The sequence below is a fragment of the Molothrus ater genome, chromosome 19 (assembly GCF_012460135.2).
Source record: "Molothrus ater isolate BHLD 08-10-18 breed brown headed cowbird chromosome 19, BPBGC_Mater_1.1, whole genome shotgun sequence".
In the NCBI taxonomy this organism is placed as follows: Eukaryota; Metazoa; Chordata; class Aves; order Passeriformes; family Icteridae; genus Molothrus; species Molothrus ater.
Window position 1 is genome coordinate 2,522,537 of NC_050496.2, and position 25,567 is coordinate 2,548,103.

The window sequence follows — 25,567 nt, forward strand, 5'->3', positions numbered from 1 at the left end:
ATCTAAGTCAAGTGTTTCATGTGCGAGTTTGTTTGAAAATTCTATAATCTATGACAAACATTTCAAATTAAGAGGGCATTCCCACAGGCAATGAAATAACGAAGCCCTTAGAATCAGGCAGCCGAGCCACGGAGCTGAGAGCTATTTCCACATTTTATGTACTCTCAAAGGAGAAGAGCAAATTCCAAGAGCAATATCGTGTTGCTTTTGTAGATATTTCTTACCAACCGTGGGCCAGATTCTGCAGCCAGCCCAGGGGCAGCTCGTGCAAATTAGGGGGGAAAAGTCTGATTTTGGGTGTTTCTGTGTTGTGTTCTGCATGGAGCTCAGTGGAGCTGTTGGTTGTGATACCATGAGAGTGTTTTACACCCCTCAGTGGCTTTGCTGAGCTTTAGGGGGGCTGTTCTACTGTGCAAAGGTATTGGTGTCTGTCAGGGTGGATTATTGGGCACATCAGGAATTTGTTCTCAGGTCCGGAGGGATGCGGGGGCGTTAATTAAAAATCTGAGTGGCCGGACAGGCGGGTGGACAGCACGGACAGCCAAAAGTCCTGCAGGGTTCGGCTGCCAAAAGAGGCTGCCTGTGGGCAGCAGGATGTCCCTGTCAGCACCGAGAGGAAAACTAGCAAAGAGTTCCCAGCTCTCCTCCCTGCCCCGCGGGATGGACGGGATGGACTCAGGGCATCCCTGCACCCTCCGCGACAGCTTCTGGGGCATCCCCGCACCTCCCAGCACAGCCTCCGGGCCATCCCTGCATCCGTGTACCTCTGAACAGCCTCCGGGCCACCCAGGGCATCCCTGCACCCTCCGCGACAGCTTCTGGGGCATCCCCGCACCTCCCAGCACAGCCTCCGGGGCATCCCTGCATCCGTCTGCCTCCGGAACAACCTCCCGGCCACCCACGCATCCCCCGGCAGAGCCTCCCGAGGGGCTCCCGCATCCCCCGGAGCATCCCCGCATCCCCCGGCACGGCCTCCTGGGGGTTCCCGCATCCCCCGGAGCATCCCCGCATCCCCCGGGACAGCCTCCCGGACACCCCCGCTCCCCCCTAAAGGGCTCAGCAGCGGCTCCCCGGCGGGTCCGCCCGCTCCGGGCTTGGCTTCGCCCCCCGCCCCCGCCGCGCCATTGGCCCCGCCGCCGGCAGCGCTCCGCCCCGCTCCCGGTGATGCCTCGGCCGAAGTTTTCCGCGGCGGGCTCCGCACGTGGGAGCCCCGCGTCGAGCCCCGTTCCCGCATCCCCGCCGAGCCCTCCGGAGCGGCAGCGGCTCCCCCGTCCAGCCCCGCCGTCCCCCGCGGGGGATGCCGCCCTGAAGGCGCCGGGGATGCGGCAGCGCGCAGCCCCCCGGCCCCGCGGAGCGCAGCGCGGAGGGGCCGCGCCGCGGGGCGGCCGCGGAGCAGGAGCATGGCCCGGGCTCCCCGCAGCCCTCTCGGGGTAGCATGGCCGTGAGCGCGGCGGCCGCCGCCGAGCCGCTGCCCCGCAGCATCTTCAAGAAGTTCCTGGTGATGCTCTGCTCGCTCCTCATGTCCCTCTACGTCTTCTACTGCCTGGCCGACCGCTGCCAGACGCTGCCCGGACCCATCATCGCCGCCGGCGCCGCATCGGAGGAGGACGAGGGCGGCGGCGGGGAGTTCCTGGGCGGCTCGGCCGAGCTGCCCCCCTGGCAGGCGGCGGCGGCGCGGCGCAAGCGGCTCCTGCAGCGGCTGAAGCAGCGGCGGCGGCGGCAGGAGGCGGCACCGGGCGCGGAGGAGCCGGCGGGGGGCGGCGGGAGCCGGGCCGGGGGCTCGGGCGGCGGGGCGGGCACGGCCGGCACCCTGGCCCTGCTGCTGGGCGAGGGCAGCAAGCGGCTGCCGCAGGCCATCATCATCGGAGTGAAGAAGGGAGGGACGCGGGCGCTGCTGGAGTTCCTGCGGGTGCACCCCGACGTGCGCGCCGTGGGCGCCGAGCCGCACTTCTTCGACCGCAACTACGAGCGGGGACTCGCCTGGTACAGGTACGGCACGGGCGGCGGGACGGGGACGGGGATGGGGACGAGAATGGGGATGGGGATGGGGATGCAGCGGTGGCCGAGCCGCCAGTGCCCCCCGCTGGCCGCCGCTCCTCGCTCCCGAGCCTTTCCTCAGCCCCGTTCTCATTCCTCCGCTCACGGAGCACTCTTCCCCGCAGCCTCTCCCTCCACCCGTTCTTCCCTCCCTGCTCCCAAATCCTCCAGCTCTCCTTTGCCAGCTGTCCCCATTCCGGAGTGCCCCAGGACCACCAGTGCTCCCGGGGTCCCTCCGGCGCTCCCCGCTGCAGCCCGGCTGTTGCCTGCTCCCAAATCCTCCAGCCCTCCTGTCCCCGCATCCCCTTCCCGGTTGTCCCCATTCCTGCGTGCCCCAGGACCCTCCTGTCCCCACATCCCTGTCCCCATTCCCGAGTGCCCCAGGTCCCTCCTGTCCCCACATCCCTGTCCCCATTCCCGAGTGCCCCAGGACCCTCCTGTCCCTGCATCCCTCTCCCCATTCCCGCGTGCCCCAGGTCCCTCCTGTCCCCACATCCCTGTCCCCATTCCTGCGTGCCCCAGGACCCTCCTGTCCCCACATCCCCCTCCGGGCTGTCCCCATTCCTGCGTGCCCCAGGTCCCTCCTGTCCCCGGCGCTCCCGGGCTCTGCTGCTTGCCCCGGGGTCCGTGACACCACAAAGGGAGAAGCGCTGGGTGCCCCGCTGGCCTGGGGACTGCACGGGGATGCTGAGGCACAGCTAAACCCTGCCGTGAAAAGCACAGCCTCTCAATATCTTTACACTCCCCCAGCTCTTTGCAAAACCTGTGGCTGACCGCTGAGTCTCAGCCGAGCCCCGGCTGCCTCCCCATCGCCTCCCGCAGCTCCCAGCCCAGCGCTGCAGAAGCCGCTTTTCCTGTAGTCAGTGTGGACAAAACCCCCCTATTTCCCACGGAAATATTTCAGTATCCCGCTAGTGACCAACCAAAAATGTCACTTTCAGCATGTGTCACCCCACATGCTCACCTTGCCTTTGAAATACTAACAAAGAGTTGATCGGGTGGTTCTTGCAATGAATTAACGTTTTGTTAAACGAGCCAGTAAATGTTAAAGCTAAGAGGCTTCTCCCTGAAGTTCTTCAGGTCTTTTTTTGTCGTGTGTTTCAAAGTTAGAGGAGCGTTTTCCCGGCAGCTTGGTTAGGGTGAGAGTGAAACTGCTGTCTCCAGAAGTGTGTCTTGTGTTCGCGGCTTTCTTGAATGAACAAGCAAACAGGAGAGGATTTGGGTACCCCTGGAGTTTTGTTTTACTTTCACATAAAGCCCGGCTATTAGCAGAGAGAAGAGGATTTAGGCTCAGCTCGTGGTGACAGTATTGAAATGCGGAGTAGGGTGGTACTGGCAGTCCGAGTGTTGATGTAAAAGTCTTAACACGTGGAAGGGATGAGTTTGCTTGTGTATCTGCCAGTGTCAGAAACACCCTGGGTTCCTGCAGCCTGCAAAGTGTGACTTCTCTTGAGAGGAAAGATTTCCTTTCGTGTGGGCTGAAGCTGTCTACAAAATGATATTTTTAGTCCGTGCTTATCCGATTTCCACATGCTGACCCTGTGGCAGAAAGGAAACGTTAAAAATGAATCTGAACAACCTCAAGAACTCTAATCAGGTCTTGACTTTGAAAAATAAACACATGGCTGTGGGGTGGCATCTACTGAAATTTATGGTGGATATGCAGAAAAGCTCATTTGTCAAACCTGCTCTGGAAGCTTTGAGGAGCAGAGGGCACTGGGATAGACCTGCCTCTGGAAGCAGCCCTGAGCCACGAGTGCAGACCTAGACAGAGGAGGAGCCACAGGCATTTAGGGCATAGTGCAGCCCTCGGTGTTGGGGGTATCATTTTCCAGAGGTTTGGTCTTGATCTTGCAGCTCTTTTTCACTGGCTGTGCTGCCCCGTGTGCTGTTTGTGTAATCATTATGTTTTAGCAGTTGGCACATGAGCTGTCCCATTAATTGCTGCAGTTTGTTTGTTCTGGTATTTGATGTGCTGAGTTGAGTTTCATCTTTTTTTTTTTTTTCCTTTCCTTTTTTTTTTTTTTTTTTTTTTTTTGCTTTATTAGCCCTGTGGAGGCTGAGGTACAGTGAATTCTTTGTGTGGGATTATTCCTTTGAGACCTAATCTTGCTGGCTTTGCTTGTATGAGTAATCTTTGCTCACACAGGATGGCAGAGCCGTGGTGCCAGCACGCTGGTCACCACTCACAAATACTCATTTACAAACCTACCTGTCTGTCTGCAGGCTTTGTTGTGATCTTTGATGAGGGTTCAGGGCTGGGGAAATGGCCAGATGTTTGCCAGAGGTCCCCATTCCTTATCTTTGCCATCAGAGGCTTAGGTTTCATGTGTGCTGCTGTTTCCCAGCAGTCAGACTAAACAGGTTTAGGGTCATTACAAGGTATAAACACTTGGGTTTGTTTTCAGTGCCCCAGGAAGGCAGCCAGTGCCCAGGGAACAAAAAGCTGGTGGCTGTTGCAGAGATTGAAGGGGCAGCCAGCCTGTGGAGCTGGCACAGGCACACAGAGGTGGGCTGGCACAGGCACAGGGTGGCTGTGGTGTTTTGGGCATCAGGAAAGCCCTGATTTTCCCTGGAAATAAAAGAGCTGCTCCCCTAGCAGCTGCAGTGAGCAGGGGGAATGGCTGGGCTGTGCCTGCAGCAGAGGGGGATGCTCCTGGAGCAGCCAGCCAGGTGCACCTGTGAGGCTTTGTGGTGCTGTTCACAGGGGTCTTATGTTGAGGGAGGAGATGAGGATCTGACTCCATGTTTCAGAAGACTTGATTTATTATTTTATGATATATATGACATTAAAACTATACTAAAAGAATAGAAGGAAAGGTTTCATCAGAAGGCTGGCTGAGAATAGAAAAGAATGAATAACCAAGGCAGCTCTCTCAGACTCTCTGTCCAAGCCAGCTGGGCTGTGATTGGCTGTTAATTATAAATATCCAAGATGGGCCAATCCCAGATGCACCTGTTGCATTCCACAGCAGCAGATAACCATTGGTTTATACTTTGTTCCTGAGGCCTCTCAGCTTCTCAGGAGGAAACAATCCCAAGGAAAGGATTTTTTATAAAAGGATTTTTTTATAAAAGGATTTTTTATAAAAACCTCTGCGACGAGGTTTGGTGCCACGCAGGTCACCCGCTGGGGTGCGTGGAAACAGCACCCAGGAAATGAACGGAGCAACAGCGCAGCCCCTGGTCCCCTGGAGAAGCTGACTCTGTAAAAACCATCCGTGGGATTTCATTTGGTGAGTGTGACACCTCCGTGTGTGGGTTGGACATCAAGGGCAGCTGTGTGCCCAAAGGAGCTTTTTCTGGTTTGGGTTTGAGTCGCCTCGTGCACAAAAGGAGGGAGGGGGCAGCCCACAATGCTGGCATTGACTTCAGTGCTGAGCTTGCTGCTGCAGCCCTGAACAAGGCTATTGAGCCAGCAGGGTTCAATGGCAGGTGAGCACGGGCTTTAATAGAGTTCAACTGCCAACCCCCACCCCAAAATGGCTGCACAGCCTGGGGAAAACTCCCAGGAACAGGGGCTGAGCCAGGCATGTAAAAAAAAACGACTGGATTAAAAGGAAATATCTGTGTTTGAGGGTGATACTGCAAACGTGGCTCTTTCCCTCTGATCTTTTGTTAGTCTGCACTGATTGAGCTGCCTGTTGGAATGCCATTATACTGTCACTCAGCCCAGGAGCATTTATTTCATATGTTTTAATCTCCCTGCCTCTGTAGCACCAATGCCACTTTCACTAGAGTGAAGCCAAGTTAATGTCATTAGATTACATCTGATGCAGGGGAAGATGAAAGATAATTCAAAGTTACTCCGTCAGGTTGGGAGTTGAAATATCTCTCCTCCTCAGTGCTTCCAGAGCTGGGGAGTTCTGACTCCTAATTAATGTCCTCTTGGGATTTATTTCCAGGGTTTTTTTTTTTTTTTTGTGGGTTGTTTTTTTTGCTTCTTTGTAATCTAGATAATGACATTTCTGAGTCAAAGGGAACAGAGAACATCTCAGGTACTGAAGGGGTCTGAGATGGAGGAAAAGGGGGATTTTTGGGAGTGGAGATGCTTCCAGTAGGAACAGAGAACATCTCAGGTGCTGAAGGGGTCTGAGATGGAGGAAAAGGGGGATTTTTGGGAGGGGAGATGCTCCCAGCAGCTGTGAGCAGCTGCATCCCTCCAGAGCTGTGTCCCATCCTCTGTGTCCCATCCTCTGTGCCTCAAACCAGGGTGGAATCAGGGCCTGATGGGGATGGAGGAGTCAGGCTGCTCCTGGGGCAGGGGTTTTGAGGTCTTTGTAATCCAGCAGAGCGTTCTGTGACTGAATAAGTGTGGGAGGGAGGGGAGGAGTGTGTGGGTGATGTTGGAGGGACATCAGGGCAGTCAATGCAATTTATGGAAGGTGGAGCAGGACTGGGAGGAAAAGCCCTTGTTGCTTCAGGAGGAAAAGCCCTTGTTGCAAACCCCCTGTGTGAGGGAGATGCTGTAGCAGGAGTTGCCTTGAAGTGCTCATCTCCCCACCTTCCTTCTGCAAGCAGCAGCAGCTCTGTGGCTGTGTTCAGGGTGTGCCCAGCACAGAGCGTGGCTTATGGGATTGCACATTCAACCAGTTTGGGTTTTCCACTCCCTGCTGCAGGTAGGAAGGGCTGGCTTAGCAGTGCCTTCTCCTTGTCCTGGGAACATCTCATCTCATCTCCCAAACACATTTGACTCACTAATAGCACCAAGCACAGCCTGAAGCAGTTTCCCTGGAAATTGCAGCCTTGGACAGCCACTTGCTGAAGAGGATCAAGGTCCTTGTTTATTTATTAGCTGTGTAATCAAACACCTCCTGAACCGAGCTGGCAGGGCCAGGTACTGTATAAAAAGGAAACAAAAGGTGGTTGTGGCCCCAAAGTGCAGCTAATTCACTGTAAACAGCAGATGGAGATGGGCTGAGCCTGTGCTGGCTGGGCAAGGAGTCCCTGCAGATGGAGGATGAGGAGGGTCTGTGGGTGGCTGAAGGGACCTTTCTGTGCTGGGGAAATCAGGGCTGGTAAGACATTAACTGGTTCTGGTGCTCATGTGCTTTGCCACTGCCTGGAATTGGATACTCCAAGGATTTTCAGCAGAGATCTGAAGCAGTTTGGAAGTCTGGGGAGGTGTGGTGGTGTGCCTCAGTTTGCCATGGGGTAAAAGGAGGAGTCACTGCAGGGCTGGAAGCAGCAGGGCTGTGCTGGGACACCTCTCTGCAGCACAGAATGAGGAGTCACAGGCGTTCTGATGGGTTAAATATGGGTTAAATCCCACCCAGGGCTGCTGGCAGAGCAGCTGCAGCCTTGGCACAGCTTTGGCCGTGCCCTTGCACCTGGAGGGACTCTCCAGGGATGGCACTGCACAGACACTGCTGCAGAGACCTGGGGCTGGGCTCTTTCCCCTCTTACTCCTTAAACAGACCCCAAAGGATTATTGGTTTATGGTGGTTTTTTTCCAAGCATTTTGTGTCTGTACATGTCCCTTCTGTTTAGTGTTAGTGGGGCAGTCCATATCTGGGGTTTGTGTCTGCTCCTGGTGATGGAGTGAGCTCTTGTGGGAGCAGCAGGGCTGTGCTGGGACACCACTGCAGCACAGAATGAGGAGTCCCAGGCACTCTGATGGGTTAAACACCACCCACAGCTGCTGGGCTGTATTTATCCCATCAGAAACCTTGGCACAGCTTTGGCTGTGCCCTTGCACCCGGAGGGACTCTCCAGGGATGGCACTGCCCAGGCACTGCTGGGGCTGGGCTCTTTCCCCTCTTACTCCTTAAACAGACCCCAAAGGGTTATTGTTTTATGGTGGTTTTTTCACCCATTTTGTGTCTCCTTCTGTTTTCTGTTAATGGAGGAGTTCATATCTGGGGTTTGTGTCTGTTCCTGATGAAGGAGTGAGCTCTTGAGTTGGCATATTAGGAGAAGTCAACCACATTCCTATCAGAAAGCACCAAAATAAATACTTCAGATTTTACTGACTCTTCTTTCCAGATGCTGTGGTCTGAACAGGGGGGTTTCAGAGCTCTGTAGCCCATGCTCCTCTTCAGTGCTGCTTCACACCCCATTCCTGGAGGGAACAGCACCTTCCTCACCCACCCTGTGGCCCTGCTGAGATGTTTGCAAATAAAGCTCCCCTGGCCCTGTCTGCTGGTGCTGAGCAATTGGGAAAGCATGGCCTTGGCTGTCCAAGAAGCTGTCAGTGGAATTCTCAGAGCCAGCTCTCGTGGGGAGCAGCACAAAGCTGCAGCTGGCTGGGGTGAGAGCTCATTCATGGCAAAAGTTGGGATAAACTTTAGAGAAGCAGCAGATTCACCTGCTTTAGGCACTGTGGTTGGATTCTGTGAGTGCCCAGCTGTGCTCCCAGCCTGTCCTGCTGCCCTGGGGGGCTCCTGGGAGCCATTCCATGGGGGCTGGACACCATCCCCACCAGGATGTCTTCACCACAGCCCAGCTTGGGTTTCACCTTTTGAAGTTTGGAATAGGAGCAGTGAGGTCTGGGGAGGGGGAAGGGAGCTGGTGCACTTCCAGAGAGTTCAGGGCAGACAAGCAGCGATCAGAAAACCTGAGAACAGCCCCCCATGAGCCCCCTGTGGGACACAGGCATTGAAACTCCTGAGCTGCTAATGATGCTTTCTTCCCCTGGAGAATTCTGAGGTAACCCAAACTGCTTTCACAGGGAAACCTCAGATGCTGGAGAGGGGCAGCTGGGGCAGGGTGTTGTGGCCATAAATCTTTACAAATTCTCATTATGTGCAGGTATGATGGGAGGGGAGTGAATTTAGGTCAGTTCAATTTGTGTTGCTGGGGTTGGGTGCTGGGGTCTTACCCTGTTCCAAAGCCCCCAGTGGGGCAGTGGGGGTGCTCATGCAAGGTCTGGAGTCACCCCAGGGATTTTGACAGCGTTTCTGCCTTTCTCCTGCACGAGCCACCTCCTGGGAAATTCACTTTTTCATGGTTTGGGGTTACACATGTTCAGCTTCACACCCTCCTGAGCCCTGTGAGCAGGATGGTGCTCACAGTGAGGGTATAAATAGAGCTGCTCGAGGAAGTGAATTATTCCTGCCATTCCTTCCATGGAATAATGTGATTCTGCAGCAGGAAATCTTTCAGCAGAAGGAATTGCTGCTTCCCTTCATGCATGGCAAGAGCATCCTTCTTGCTTCCTGCAAGTGAGGAGCCTCGTTTTGTGCTCTTCCTCTTGCAGCACCATCTGTTGCAGGGTTTGAAGATCCCTGCTCAAACTCCCCCAGGCTGCTGGGGATGTCTCTGGTGGCAGATAGAGGAGGAACTTCTCCCTGCTGCCCCAGGGCAGCTTTGGCAGCCTCCTGTGGTTGTTCTCCCCGTGGCTGAGCAGCTGTGCCCAAGTGTCACATAAGGAAATCCCCCTGGGGTCATTCCAGGCATCTGGGGACCTTTCTTGCACCAAACTCCTGCAGCTTCAGTGGGATCCTGCTCTACCCCTGTCCCCAGTTCCTGAGCACAGCTGCAAGCTGGGATGTTAACAGCTGGATCATTTCCATCCACAACCACCCTTCCCACAGCATCCCCTGGGGAGAGATGTTCAGGTTCCAGTGCAACATCACCATGGGAAGCTGGCCATTTATCCATTTAATTATTTATTTCTCCTCTCAATTTGTTAAAAACTGCAGAAAGCCAGGCTGATTTGCTCTGCCATTGCCTGTTGGAAGAGGGCTCCCTCCCATAGACCAAGCTGCCTGGGGAAGCCTTTTATGGAAAATCAGCAGATCAATAATTGTGCCTTCTGTGTTTTTCCATGTGTGGCTCTGTGTGTTCATATCTGCAGCTTTCAACTCCCAGTGTTGCATTTTGTCATTACCATTTCACTGCTGCCTTCGTGCTCTTGTGTTGTAACACAGAGCATCTTTTGACATTATTTTAACCCTTTTGCACAGTCTGAACTGGACTGTTTGGGAAGCCTGATTACAGAGAGAAAGCCCAAGAATTGGCTCTGTAGAAGAAGTGAGGAAACATCTGGATTTCCCAGCTGTATCCTGACTCCTCCAGCTCGGAGTTAGTGAGTGAGAGGCTGGAGATGTGAAGCCCAGGAGAGATTTTGTGCCAAGGAGGTGCCTTATTGTATTTGCAGGGATGCCCTGATGAAGGAAGGAATGATGAATCTGACTCCATGTTCTCAGAAGGCTAATTTATTATTTATATATATATATATATTAAAAGAAAAATAAATAAATATATACATATAATATATATAGTATGTATAATATGTATAATATATATTATATATATTTATAATATATAATATATATTTTAATATAATATATACTATATTATATTAAAAAATGCTAAACTATAGTATACTAAAAATACGAAACCCCTTACTAAATACTAAAAAAAATATTTAAAAATACTAAAAAACCCCTTACTAAATACTAAAAAAAAAATACTAAAAAACCCCTTTACTAATACTGAAAATACTGAAAAAAATTTTAAAAACCCCTTACTAAATACTAATAAAAACTTGTGACTCTTTTTAGAGTCTCGACACAACTTAACACTAATAAATCAATAAAACAAAACAACTCACACTAAAATTTAATAAAACAATCACTTGTAAATAAACAATCTCCAAACACATTCCACACATAAACACGACACAAAAAAACCCCAAATAAAATAAAAATTATTTTCTCAGCTTCCCAGAAAAAAAATCCTCAACAAAACGATTTTTTTTGAAACATGTGAGTACCACAGGTGTTCAATGTGTGCTGAGCTTCCCTTGGCACCAGGCACATCCTCCAGGCTGCTGCTTGTGCTGAAGGTCAGGAAAAGTTCCCCTGACACCTCTCATGAGGCTTGAGGGTGCTAATCCCCATGTCTGGGCTAAATTCCATCCCTGGTAATCCTGGTCTGTGCCCCTAAAAATGAGCTCTGCTTGTTCCAGCTGGCTCCAGTTCCTTTGTTCCCTGCCCATGGGCCTGCTGGCAGAGCCCCACCACAGGGCTTGGGGTTCTCTGCTTTTGATTGCTGAGACGTGGACGTTCTGAAAGCCAGTTTGGGTTTTTCTGCGTGTGAAACTGCGTGTCACAGCAAGGCACAAAGTGAATATTGCACAATTATCCCGTCCTCCTGCACTGCTGAACTCTGCCGTGTGAATGTGAATATTTGCCCTTAAATGTTTGCCTGGTATTCAGCATTCTTGTACGTGTGTGGCAAAGGTGGTTACAGCCTTCATCACCTCCAAAGGAGGATAAAAACACAAAAGGGAAAATCTCAGTGCCTGCAGCAAGCAGAGCACAGGCAGTGACATGCAGAGCTGGGGTTTGGGGCTGACAGCTGGCACAGCCACCCCTGTGCAGGGCTTGGGGAGCCTTGGCTTGTCCTTGTTCACTCCTGGGGGATTTCATGGGGTGGTTTCTGAGGCACCCTGGCCTCCCCCTGTCCCTCCTCCCCCTCTCATGTCTCCATCTGTCCTATCAGCAACAGGTTGGAAAGAAGCAGAATTAGAGACTTTCTCAAACAGTGTGAGATGAAGCTGTGAAATTGGCTGCCACAGGAGGTTTTTAGCTAAAAGAGTCCAAAAAGCACCCTGGAAGTGCTTGGCAAAGAACAATGCACCAGGAGCTGCTGAGTGTGATGGACCAGAAACAAAGTTCAGTTGAGGGAGCTGCCAAATCTTACCTGGGAGGGACCCAGGGCCCTGCTGCTGGCACAGGAATATGAGCTTGTGGCTCACAGGGTGACCCAGGGAGCCTCATCTTCCCATAGCTGTTACTGGAGGGGAATTATGGCTGGTGTTGTTGTGTATTTGCATGGCCCCCAGACGAGGAAGGGAGGAATGATGAATCTGACTCCATGTTCTCAGAATGTTAATTTATTATTTTATGATGCTGTAGTATATTAAAGAATACTAAACTAAACTAAAGAATAGAGAAAGTATCTCTGGCTGGGGTCTGTGTACAAATCACAAATGAGACAGGATTGCTGGGAACATGCCTTGAGCTGTTTGATTTTCCAGCATCAGTCTCATTACATGGGTATGACAATGGGAAGATGCCAGCAGCTCACATCCCAGGCAGCAGACACAGAACCCAATGTCACAACTCACTTTATGAGTTTTGTGACCAATCACCCAAAGCAAAAGCACATTGACAGTAGTTCCATCCAACCACTATAAGCACAGGTACCTTTGGTTAAACAATGCTTGCTTATTTCAAATACAATACCTGCTTGTGAGCCTTCAAACACAACGCACAGAGCTCCATTATTGAGCTTAGAACTCCCCAATATCTCACTTGATAAACTTTTCTGCAGCTTAGGGAGTTATTCCAGACAAGCATTAATACACAGACCATTGTTCTATTTGTCCTTACTTTTCTACTTCTTACATAATTTTTCTGCTGACCAATCTCATGGCTGCTGCTTAGCTCCAAACACAGTTCTGCTGTCTCTGAGGCTGCCTTTTGCAGCTTTCCCAAAACCCTCTGATTTTATGGATTCCCACAATAAAGGATACTTACAGAATGCTAAAAAGATAATAATGAAAACTCCTGACTCTCTCCAGAGTCCTGACACAGCTTGGCCCTGATTGGCCAAAGAGTCAAAACAACTCCCAGCAGAATCCAATGGAACAATCACCTGTGGGTAAACAATCTCCAAACACAGGAGAGCAAAACAGAAGAGAAGCAAATCAGATAATTCTTGTTTTCCTTTTTCTCTGAGGCTTTTCAGCTTCCCAGGAGAAGAATCCCGGGCGAAGGGATTTTTTCAGAGAACGTGAATGCCACAGTGCTGTTTGGTTAAAAATCCAGCTGCTGTGCAGGGAGGGATTTTCCAGTTGGTAGCAAAGAAGGGAGCATTTCCACCACTCTGCACCACAGTCTGGGTAATTTGGGTAGAAATGACCCTCAACCCCCTGCTCCCTGTCAGCTCTTGTGCTGCCTGGGGGTCATTGGCCCAACTTCTGTGCAAACCTGCCAGGGTTTTAGGGCTGCCAGAGGTTTCTGAGCAAGCACAAAAAACCCCAGAACAGTCCATGGGTGGGTGTGAATGGCTGAGAGTCAGTGTGTGTCCCACAGAACACCAAATGTTTCTTGTGTCCAGCTGCTCAGGTGGACCCTCCCTAGGACCAGGGATGGGATTTTGTTGGGCAGCTGCAGGGATGGAGGTGCAGGGGTCAGCATGGGCATTGCCATGGCTGGGACAGCATCTTCTGTGTCGTGTCCAGAGCAGCTGAGGAGGCTTTGGCACACGCTCAGCTGGCTGGCGGTGAGAAGGGCCTGATGAACTCACAAAGCTGAGCTCCCAAAGCAGCTGGGAGGGCTGGGACTGGGTTTCCTGCAGCCAGTGAACACCATGAGCTGTCCCTCCAGCACTGCCCTGCCTGGGTTGTGTTTGCTCTGACCACGGGCTGACACAGCAGGTGCTCAGAGGTTTGCACAAGGGAGTCACACTGAGCTGAAATCTTGTGTTTCCAGGCCCAGGGTGTGATCCCTGATCAGCCCAGCACCCAGAGCTGTTTGTCACCAGCTGTGGTGCTGCTCTGCCTGCTCCTGCCTCACCACAGAATCACAGAATAATGAGCTTGGAAGAGACCTCTAAGATTGTAGCCATGATATTTTATGAAAAATCCTTTTGCTAGGATTTTTTCTCCTGAGAAGCTGAGAGGCCTCAGAGGAAAAGAAAAACAATAATTAACTGCTGCTGTGGAATGCAACAGGTGCATCTTTGATTGGTCCATGTTGGTTGTTTCTAATTAATGGCCAATCACAGTCAGCTGGCTCGGACTCTCTGAGAGTTATGAGCTTTCGTTATCATTCCACTCCTTTCAAGCCTTTTGATGAAATCCTTTCTTCTATTCTTTTAGTATAGTTTTAATTTTATATATCGATCATAAAATGATAAAAATATTCTTATTTTCATAAAATATAAATATTATATCTATATTATTATAAATATAATATCTATATTATCATAAAGAATAATAATTTTTATTATTCTATTTTAATAATAAAAATCATTATTATAGTTTTCGTACTATTTACTATATCAATAATATAATTATTTATATAATTATTATCTTATTATAATATATTTATATATAATACTATCTATAAATATATTTTATATATAATATTATCTAAAAATATATATTCCTATATAATATATATAGAAATATATATTATATATAAATATATCAATATATAAATATGTAATATATATTATGTATTTATATATAAAATATATATAAATATATTATATATTTATATATTTATATGAAATATAAATCAGCCTTCTGAAACATGGAGTCAAGATTCTCATCTCTTCCCATGTCAGGACTGGGAAATTCCCACATAAGATCATTGTATCCAACCTGTGCCCCAGCACCTCATCCAGACTCTAGCACCAAGTGCCATGTCCAGTCTTTTTTTAAACACACCCAGAGATGGTGATTCCACCACCTCCCAGGGAAGAGCATTCCAGTGCTTTATTATTCTTTTGGTGAAAATTTTTTTCCTAATATCCAACCTACAGTTTCCCTGACGTAGCTTGAGACAGCAGTACCTCCTCTGGGACAGCCTCCTGTGGAATTCAGCTGGCAAATCGGAGAGGCTGGGGCAGGGAAGGGCTCCCAGGCTGACCCAGATGCAGAGCAGAGAATTAACACGGAGTTAATTGAGTTTGACCATGCCCAGTGCCCCGGCGGGGTCAGCCCTGGAGCTGCTTTGTTTGCTGCGGGACAGCTTGAGCTCTGCCCTGCCTGCACGGGGGGTCGTGGCCCCCTGTCACCCTCGGGGACCTGCTGTCCCCATGGTGTGCTGTGACAGGGTCAGTGAGCTGTGAGCTGTGCCCTTGGGGGGATGCACTGAGGAGCTTCATCTCCTCCCAGCCCCCTGATTGCACTTGGGCTCTTTGGCAGCGACAGCGTCTCGGGATTGCTGCTGCTCACAGTGACCCTGGGATGGGTTACAAAGTCTCTTTTCCCAGCCCAGCGGTTGAAGAAGGAGTCAGAACTCTTCTGTTCTCGTTCTCAAGGTTGTTTATTGTTTCTTATCTATAAAATTCTTTCTCTGGCCTCCCAAGGTCTGTTCAGCAGGACAGACAGAGGCACTCTGGCCGTCCCCAGGGCAGTGTTATCTTTTTATACTAAAAACTGCGTGTACAATATTCACCATAACTTCCCAATACCTATCACCTATGTTAGACAGTGAGCTTCTACCTGAAACCAATCTGTAAGTGTCACCATCACTGCAGAAGATGGAGGCCAAGAAGAAGGAGAAAGGCTGGACATGCCCAGATTCCTCCATCTTGCCCACTGAACCCCCATTCTAAAAACCCCAAAAAATCTTTTTCACCCCGTGACAACTCACTATTCTTCTGCTTAGACTTTCGTGGCTTGCAGATCCTCATATAAGGTTGGTCATTTTTTCCATGGTTCATAATCAAAGGCACAGGGGTCTTGGGCTCTGTGCCAGGGTCTCTGAGCCCCCTGGCAGGGGTTTGGGCAATCCAGGACAGCCAGAGCTTTGGGGAGTGATGAACAGCTCAGCTGGGGCAGGGCTGTGGGTCAGAGAGGCCCAGTGATTTCCTGGTGATGTTCCTGCTGCAGGGGATGCTAAACCAACATGGCAGGTACAGATCTACCTGCACCCCCAGCTTTGGAGCAAAGTGAGGGCAGGGGCAGTGGGGACATCCCCTGAGCCCTGCTCTGCAGAGGGACTTTCAGGCACAAACCTTGGGTCACCCTGGCATTGCTGACTCAGCCATGGGCCCTTCCCTCTGCAGAGATTTCCAGGAATGCCCTCCTTAACATCTCCCACTAGGCAAATCACAGCCAGCATATGGTTAGGGAGAAATTGGATTTACCCTGTAATCTAATCAATGTTAAATAACAGTAATTCTAACTCTGAGCTCCGTGTTTAAAGTGCTGCTGGTCTCTGGGGTTCACTGGAGTTATTTAATCTAATGAAATCCCATTACTGGCTCATGAGGGTGCACCACAGGATGTCTTTCCTAGGAAGGAAAGCAATGGTTAAAGAACTGGGACAAATATTTAGGGACAAATATCCAGTAGGGGAAAGGGGCTGAGTGCAGTAAGTTGAGGGTTTCACCTGGCAGGAGCTCAGAGCACTTTGGCTGCATCATTGCAGTGGTGGCTGTCATTGCTCAGGACATGGTGATGCCCAGGTTCCTCCTGTCACCTCCCTGGGCAGGCTGTACCACCTGGAGCCACCTTTTCCCTTTTCCTGGCCCTAACAGGGGTTGTGTTCCTTAACCCATCCCAATTCTCCACCCAGCATCACACTTGCTGTGCTTCCTGCAGTGTTGGGTTCTCAGCCCTGGCTCTCCTGGCTGTGTTGGACTTTGATAGAATCAGAGAATCACCAAGGCTTTGGTTGGATGGGGCCTTACAGACCAGCTCCTTCCAAGCCCCTGCTGTAGGCAGGGTCACCTCCCCCTAGGCCAGGTTTGTACAAGCCCCATCCAGCCTAACCTTGAACACTTCAGGGATTTAAGATGGTTTCCCCCAGACCTGCTGTGCTTTTCCCATTTGCATCAAGCAATTTTTCCTAATCTGCTTCATAGAGGGAGACAGGAGCTCTCCCAGGTCACATTTCCCACACTGGCTTTGTGACAATTCCTGAGCCTTCAATCAGTTCCATCCCAACAGAGTCAAGCTGAGCCTATTGCACCAGTTGCTTTCCTACATGCTGAGCTGATTGTATTCAAATACCTTGGAATTCTCTCAGCAGAAGGCAGGGACTCTGCTGCTGACAGATCCCAGCCAGGCTGCATCCTGTGTGCTGGGGGAGTGTTCCTTCCCCTGGAGCACGTGCTCCAGTTTCCCTTTATTACTTCTTTAATAAGACTGATATTTACTCTGCATTGCTCATGTGCTGCCAGAATTGGAACCATTAGAGCAGTAAGTGACAATTACCTTTAGAGCAGCGTGGGATAGGAGCCCAGTGAGGTGCTGCCCCCAAAGGTGGGGGATCAAACCTGATTTTGGGGTGTAAATTGCTGTCTCACTCTATTCCTCACTTTCTAGGACAGCTGGGATGGCTGTCAGGGGTGCTCAGCATCCTCTAGAGGAAGGATTGCACCCAGAGGTGCTGGGAGAGGACACATCTGGCTCGGTGGCAGTGGATGGGATGGGAATGAGGGGTTGTGGCTCTGTGCTGCTGAGTTATCTTGGGACATCTTCAGAGCTGCCCATCCCCAAGGAACAGCTTGTTTCCTTGAAAACCATCTCTGTGCTGAAAAAAAAAAAAAACCAAAACCATTAAAAAGGAGCATGTCTGGTAATTTAATCATGTTAAGTGCTCCTAAAATCACGTCTGCACTGCACAGCAGCGTGCCAGAGCTCTCTGGAGGAGCAGATGTGGCAGGGTTAGGTGCAGAGAGATGGGGCTGATGCCTCAGGTTTTAACTTTTATAATTTTCAGATTCTGTGCTGCTTTAGTGTGTGGGTCTGAGCTTCACATCAGGGGATGCTGAGCTCTGTGCACAGAGCAGGGAGACAAAACAATTCCTGCTCCAGCTGGGGACCAAGGACAAATGATCCAAATCTCAGCCCAGGAGCACAAACCCCGTGGGCTGGAGAGAGAAAAACAAGGATGAGACTGGATGGGCTAAAGCTGGAATGGGACAATGAACTGCAAGATGCAAATGGAGCAGAACTGATCCAAGGGAGAGACCCCGGGAGCGCTGGTGCATTTTGGGGCCATTTTGGTTCATCTTGGGTTCAATTTGTGACCATTTTGGTTCACCTTGGGTGCAGCCCTGGCTGGGCTCTTGTGCTGCCCAAGGTGGATCCATGGAGGAGATCCTTTTCATAAATCCCTGCTTTATTCTTTAGCTCTGCCCAGCCTCTGCTCTAACTCTGCCTTCCCAAGGCATCAGGGCAAAGGATGGAGGGCGAGACACTGCCCGTGCTTTGGCAGGAGCAGCCCTTGTCCCCCGAGGGGTGGCCCTGTGTCCTCAGCCCCTGGGGGAGGCTGGCAGGGTCCCCTGGCCCTGGGCTGGCGTGGGAGCAGTGGCAGAGCTGGCTGTGCTAACGAGGAGCTGCAGTCCCACCGTGGCTGTGCTCATTATGCGCGTCCCTTTCACACCGCCTTCATTATTCCCCTGCTATCTAGTGTCATTAAGATATCAAGTTCATTTAGGTACATCCACATTGGCAGTTTAATTATGTCTGGGTACTACTCTGTATTTTATTCATGGACTATCTGGGGGCGGTTGTCAAACACAAGGCCAGGAGATAAAGGTTTGGTGGCTGCAGAATGCTAATGTCCTGCTGGCTCCCTTTTGACAAATACACATGCCAGTTATTGCCAAACTGATTATTTCATTCATTAACACCACATACATCAGCTCCCTTCACCCAGTATTATTGTGTACATTCATCTTTTCATAAACAATTACCTGACAAAGTTGAGAGGGGCAAGGATTGGGGAATGAATGCTGTGCTGGGAAGTTCCTGGTGTGGGTTTGGAACAAGGTGCTGGGGGTGTGCAGGACGCTCCCTTGGCGTGATGGCTTCATTAATCAAATTAGGGACAATGGCATGTCACATGTGTGCCCTGCTTCCCAACAGCCTGGTTGTGCTCTGCTCCCCCTTGGGCTCCCTGAGCAGTTTGTGGTGATGGGGTGGGTGAGGTGAAGCCCAGGGGACCCTGTGGGAAGGCTTGGAAAGCAGCCAGACCATGACCTGCATTTCTCATTGTTATTATTTTTAGTAGTAGTATTATCATGATTATGATGAGGAGTATTTGCATGAAAACAAACATTCTTTGTTTATTGTTTCTGTCTTTTTTCCAGCCTCCTCATACTGCTTTTTCCAAAACTGGAACCATTAGAGCAGCAAGTGACAATTACCTTTTGAGCAGCGTGGGGTAGGAGCCCAGCGTGGTGCTGCCCCAAAGGAGAGGGATCAAACCTGAATTTGGGGTGTGAATTCCTGTCTCACACTGGAGCAGCTTCCTAGGGCCAGCTGGGATGTCTGAAGCTGGAACCCTGTGCAATAGGATTAGAAATGGTAGCAGGAATGATTAGGACATCATGAATATGTAACCAGCTGGGAACAAAGCCCCCACCCTGACTTCTTTCTGCAGTTTTTGACTGTAAAAGCTGGAGATGGAGGAAAAAAACTAGCAGGGAGATGAGAGCAGTGAAAAGTAACCAAAGTCATGAAATAAGTGATTCCTGCAGCTTTCCTAGAGATGGTGGTGAGACCCTGTCACAGACATCTTTTATGGAAAATCCTTTCCTTAGGATTTTTCCTCCTGAGAAGCTGAGAGGCCTCAGGAACAAAATGTAACCAATGGTTATCTGCTGCTGTGGAATGCAACAGGTGCATCTGGGATTGGGCTCATGTGGATGTTTCTAATTAATGGCCAATCACAGCCCAGCTGGCTCAGACTCTCTGTCCGAGACAGAAGCTTTTGTTGTCATTCCTTCTTTTTCTATTCTTAGCCAGCCTTCTGATGAAATCCTTTCTTCTATTCTTTTAGTATAGTTTTAATATAATATATATCATAAAATAATAAATCAGCCTTCTGAAACATGGAGTCAGATCCTCATCTCTTCCCTCATCCTGGGACCCCTGTGAACACCAGCACAAGACCCACCAGGAGGGACCTGCCCAGGGGAGATCATTCCCATCTCCAGCTCCTTATGTCCAGCACAACCCCCTGTGGAAGGGATCAGACCTGGAGCTGCTCCCAGCCATCCCCTGGAACACACAGCCCACATGTTTTCTGTGAGGTGTCTTGTTTTATTTCTTCAGATGCTTTGTCCCCTCGGCTGTTCCTGCAGGCAGAGTCTCCCTGGTGTGGAGGAGGAGCAGCTGCTGGAGGCCACCAATAGAGCCAGGATCAATTCATCTTCTCACTCAAGCAGACACGCTCCAGAAGTAATGCTGCGGGGGTCACGCTGCTCCAGTGCACGATTTGCAAACTAAATAAAAGATCTGAGTGAGTTTTAAGTGCCTAACTCCCTTAGGCCCCTTTGGAAAAGCCCCACTGGAGTAACTAAGAAGCTTTCAGTGCGCGTTTGCAGAAACATTAATCCCCCTTGCTATGTCAACTCTCTTTGATCACACTTCAAAATCTTCATCTCCAGGGGTCCTGTCTGGGCTTTCCAAAGTGGCTTAAGAGCAGAAGACCTGTGCTCCCAAGGCTCAGAATCCTTTTGCAAATCCCTCCATGCTGGAATGGAGAGATCACCCCATGCCAGGGGTCCCTGTGTCCCCCTTCCCTGCAAGGTGGGACCCACCATGGCTGATGGGTGACTGTTGGGGTGGGTTCTGGGGTTTAAAACCCCTGCTGCTCTCAAGAGTGTCAGCCTTGGTCAGTTCTGCCTGTGCTTCCTTACTGTTCCCAGGGAGGTGTGATGGAAGAGGAGGGGGGTTTTGTCTTTGGGTGCTGGGAAATGAATGGTGAAGGAGGGCTGGTCTTGCTAAGCAGGGCAGGGCTGGAAAAGGAGAGGCTGGAGTCATCTTCAGGAGCTTGATCTGAAACCTCCAGCCCATGTTCAGAGCTGGGTGAGGAACAGCAGTGTTTATTGGCCTGGATCCAAATGACTCAAGTTGACTTATGAACCGGAGGTCAATAATTGGGGTTTTTTTAATCCATCCATCCATATTCTGGAGAGCACTTCATCCATCTTTCTTTCTTTCTTTCTTTCTTTCTTTCTTTCTTTCTTTCTTTCTTTCTTTCTTTTCTTTCTTTCTTTCTTCTTTCTTTCTTTCTTTCTTTCTTTCTTTCTTTCTTTCTTTCTTTCTTCTTTCTTTCTTTCTTTCTTTCTTTCTTCTTTCTTTCTTTCTTTCTTTCTTTCTTTCTTTCTTTCTTTCTTTCTTCTTCCTTCCTTCCTTCCTTCCTTCCTTCCTTCCTTCCTTCCTTCCTTCCTTCCTTCCTTCCTTCCTTCCTTCCTTCCGCCACTTCCGCCACTTCCGCCACTTCCGCCACTTCCGCCACTTCCGCCACTTCCGCCACTTCCTTCCGCCACTTCCTTCCTTCCGCCACTTCCTTCCGCCACTTCCTTCCGCCACTTCCTTCCGCCACTTCTTTCCTTCCGCCACTTCCTTCTTCTCTTCTCTTCTCTTCTCTTCTCTTCTCTTCTCTTCTCTTCTCTTCTCTTCTCTTCTCTTCTCTTCTCTTCTCTTCTCTTCCTTCTCCTTTTCACATTATTGAACTGTATTCACTCTGAACAACCTCGGTGTCACTGCCCCATCCTGAGCCTCCACATCCCTCCCTGTGACCCAAAGCTGAGCATGGTGCAGACCTGCAGAGCAGAGCTGGCTGCTGTGCCATTTACTCATGAGATCTGCATCTGCTGCAAACTAAAACTCCCTGAAACGTGTCAGATGGCTCTGATAGTGGATCAGACAGTGATGCATTCCCTGGGAGAAGGTGGAATTGCTGAGCTCAGGGAAGAGCTCTTGCTGCATGATCTTGTGAGGAATGGCTAAATTCCCTGCCTTGTCTGGGGGCTGGAGACACCAGTGTCCATCCCTGTGCAGCTTCCTCAGCACTGCTCCTTGCCTTGCCCAGAACTTGCAGATTAGGGCAGGAAAAATATTTTCCAGCTTTCTGGAGACTTTTCCCCCCTTTTGCACCTGACTGCTTCGCTCTAGGAATGAAAGTACAGAGCCCTTTCCCAGCATTTAAGGTTTCATTTAGCAAAAGGACAAAAAGAATTGGCACAGGAAGGATGAAGAACCACTGCAAGAATAAACTTGTGTGACTCTATGGATTTTAGATCATAGCCTGAGGTCAGGCTCCCTTTTCTGTAATACAAATAAAGGGTTTGTGGCCATGCAGCAGCAGGAAATGTGTAGTGATACATAAAAAAAGTCACTTCTCAGCATAATTTAAGGAACAACCTCTGCTCTCAGCAGTGAGGTCTTTGAGGTGTCTGGGTGTTTCATTAAACCCCCAGCAGGCACAGATACACACACAGATGTGCACACAGCATCTCCAGCAGCCCAGGGCATGCCACAGGAATTTCCAGAATTTATCATAATTTCTGCTGCACTGTTGAGGACTCCACAACAATATCCTGGCTGACAGATCCTTTTACCCCTGCGGATAAGGGAGAAAATGCATCTCCTTGCTCCCCAAACCCCAGCAGCCAGTTCATAATCTCCAGAGACACCAGGGTGTCCAGAGCTCCCCAGGTGTGGCTGTACAGCCCAGTGGTCCCAGCCTGCTGCATCCACTGCCCGTTTCCAATATTATTTCTTTACCTCCAGCTTCAGCTGCCTTTATTTAGCCAGTTTAGTCCCTGCACTCATTTTCAGTCTCTGAGATTTGGTGGCATTTCTTCAGAGGGAAGGAGAATGGAGGAACACTGGGTTTGTTGTGTTTTGTTCTTGGTTGTTTTTTTTTTTCAAAATCCACCTCAATTTAGTGTTTTTTCTGTGTCCGTCCAATTTTCAGACAACATTTTATTCCCCTTTACGTTGTCTGCAGCTTCTTAACCCCCACCCCTGTCTCCAGCTCCATTTCCCACCCCAGCTCCTCTCCATCCTTCTCCTTTTCCATGGCAGGAGCAGTGAGTGTGCATGGCCTGCCCAGGCACCAGGGAAAAATGAGGCAGACATGGAAAAGGAGCAAATTGCATTAAGTATTGCAGGCAATAATGCAGCTCCCAGGGGACAGAGATAATGCAGTGAGAGACAAAGGAGCAAGAGTTTTTGCTGGCCTGAGCACTCACTTGATTGTGGCCTTTCTGGAATTATTCCTGACTTCTTCTGGGTGATTGTTTGTGTCACTCTTTTGACTTTTCACTTTTGTCTGGCTTGAATTGAACCCCAGGGTATTGCATTGGTGGGGTGCCCCATGGCAGGAATGATAAATATGACCCCATGTTCTCAGAAGGCTAATTTATTATCTTATGATACTATATTATATTAAAGAATACTAAACTAAACTATACTAAAGAATACAGAAAGGATAATTAAAGAAGACTAAAAAGATAATAATGAAAACTTGTGAGTCTCTCCAGAGTCTCGACACAGCTTGGGACAGATTGGCCAAAGAGTGAAAACAACTCACAGCAGAATGCAATGGAACAATCACCTGTGGGTAAACAATCTCCAACACAGGAGAGCAAAACAGAAGAGAAGCAAATGAGATAAGAATTGTTTTCCTTTTTGTCTGAGGCTTCTCAGCTTCCCAGGTGAAAAATCCTGGGCAAAGGGATTTTTCAGAGAACGTGAATGCCACAGAATGTTTTTTGCTGGCCTGAGCACTCACTTGATTGTGGCCCTTCTGGAATTATTCCTGACTTCTTCTGGGTGATTGTTTGTGTCACTGTTTTGACTTTTCACTTTTGTCTGGCTTGAATGGAGCCCCAGAGCTGATGAGGGATCAGGATGTGGGCAGAGGCATTCCCCAGCACCAGGGATGGGGGCTGTTTTCAAGCTGGCTGTGATTTTTGGGGTTTATCTGTCTGGGGGACACTTTCTGGAGAACTGCTGGTTTGGGTTCCCGTTTTCTGCTGGGGGCAGATGTGCCATTGGCAGTGGGAGGGAAGCAGTGGAGATTCCCCGAATTTTGGGTACAGAAAGGGGCATCAGGGTGAAACTGCTGGCATCAGCCATGCAGTGTGTGTGTGTCCCCAGGCCACATCTGGGTTTGGGGCTCACAGTGGGGCTGGTGATCCATGGCTTTGCAGGACACTGAACTGTCCCTGTGATGGCTGTGGATTTCCTCAGCAGCCTAGGTGGTGAGAAGCTGTCCAAATCAAAGTCCCTCAGCTTTTGGAAAAATCCCATCTGGGATGTTTGCCTGGGGGCTCCCCAAGGTCCCCCTGCAGAGACAGCCAAGGCTCTAAGATGTGCTTTGGACCTTCTCTTTCCTCTCTCTTCTCTTTTCTCTCTCTTCTCTTTCTCTCTCTTCTCTTTCCTCTCTCTTCTCTTTTCTCTCTCTTCTCTTTTCTCTCTCTTCTCTTTTCTCTCTCTTCTCTTTTCTCTCTTCTCTTTCTCCCTTCTCTTCTCCTTCTCTTCTCCTTCTCTTCTCCTTCTCTTTCCCTCTCTTTCTCCTTCTCCTTCTCCTTCTTTTTCTCTCCTCTCCTCTTTTTCTCTCCCTCTCTCCTCTTCTTTATCTCTTCTGCTTTTTCTCTCCTGTCTTTCCACCTTCTCTGAGACATAAGCAAATTCCAGGGAGGCATCAGTTGTCTTTAACACCCAGAGGAAAAATCGAAGGGAAGGGTTCAATTACCCACATGAAAAATGAGTCTCCTAACAGAGCTCTATCCATTTGCTAGTTGTGCTTGTTTTAAAACTGAATTATAGAGACTGCACATTTTTCCAGAGACAAATGCATTAATTTTTCTCCAAACAGACAAGGGAGAAGCAGAGGGAAAATAAGATAATAAGAGTTTCCACAGTGATTTATATGCCTTTGTGAGAAATAATGGGGGCAGGCAGCAGTGTGCTCCAGCAGCTGGGAGGAAGGGGCAGGGGGGTGGCAGGGACAACTGCAAGGAAAACTGCCAGAAGTCCAAGTCTGATTGTTGGTTTTAGATGATATAAGATCACTTTATGTCTCTTGACTGGCTTGAAAAATCTCTCTTCCTCTCTCTCTCTCTCTCTCTCTATATATATATATACACATATAAAATATAGACCATATGATGCACTCAGAGCCAGCCCAGGCTCTGGTGTTTATACAGGAAGGGATTGTGTTTCTGGCCGACCTCTCCCCAGCCCTCCTTCTTCTGACCAAGGATAAACTGGGACCTTTAGAAAACAAAGTGGTAGCTGCAATTTTTAACAGATTTGCTCTTGTATATATTTATACAGGGCAGGCAAGCCCTTCCCCAGGGCAGTCTGCTTGTGCCTGTGGGCAGAAACCAGGGGGGTTGAGTTTATTTTTTTTTTATCTGTTCACTTGGGTTTGATTTATATGGTAAAAGAGATATTTTTATTACAGTGCACAGTAAATTGGGTTTCTTTATTGCTCATGAGAGCTGTTTCCCAAAATTGGACTATTTATATAGTACACTGATTGCAATGTATTTCTGATCTTGATGTCTAACTGTAGGGAATAAAAAAAAAATTACAGAAAATCAGATGTTTTTTAAGAAAACCTGCAACTTCTCTTGAAATAAGATTAAACTTTTTCTTGAGATGATGATGTAGCTCTCAGCAGCTCCCAGGAAATCATCTTGGTTTGGTGACTAAAGACTTTTGGTGGGAATTGGAGGCTCTGGGAGGCTTTGAAGCAGTTTTGTGGTTTGTCCATTGGTGTAATCCACAGGAAACACATCCGTGGGGCCAAAGGCCACCCTGGCTGTGGTACCTCCCCTGATGTTTCTCTGCAATTATGGGAATGATTCAATGAATTAATTCCCACTTGGTTTCCCAGCAGAAAGTCCTGCAGCGTTCAGATGGACGTGAGAGTGGAGGGAAGTGATGCTTTAAAGCAAATCTTAAATCTGTTCCAGGGCAGATGGTTAATTGTGGAGTTCAATTTATTTGCCTAATGCAAATCATGTCCCATTTGCCCATGGCGCCAGGAGAACCCAGATTCCTGTTTGTTTTTGCTCAAAG

The 25,567-nt window shown here is 49.5% G+C and overlaps 1 protein-coding gene across 1 annotated transcript in view; it reads left to right on the plus strand.

Moving 5' to 3' along the window:
- The first annotated feature begins 1,435 nt into the window (after positions 1 to 1,435).
- LOC118693800 (heparan sulfate glucosamine 3-O-sulfotransferase 3A1) overlaps positions 1,436 to 25,567 on the plus strand; it is a 33,563-nt gene continuing 9,431 nt past the window's right edge. Inside the window, exon 1 of the mRNA XM_036394656.2 lies at positions 1,436 to 1,989. Within this exon, the coding sequence (XP_036250549.1) occupies positions 1,436 to 1,989 (554 nt within the window). The remainder of the gene's footprint in view (positions 1,990 to 25,567) is intronic.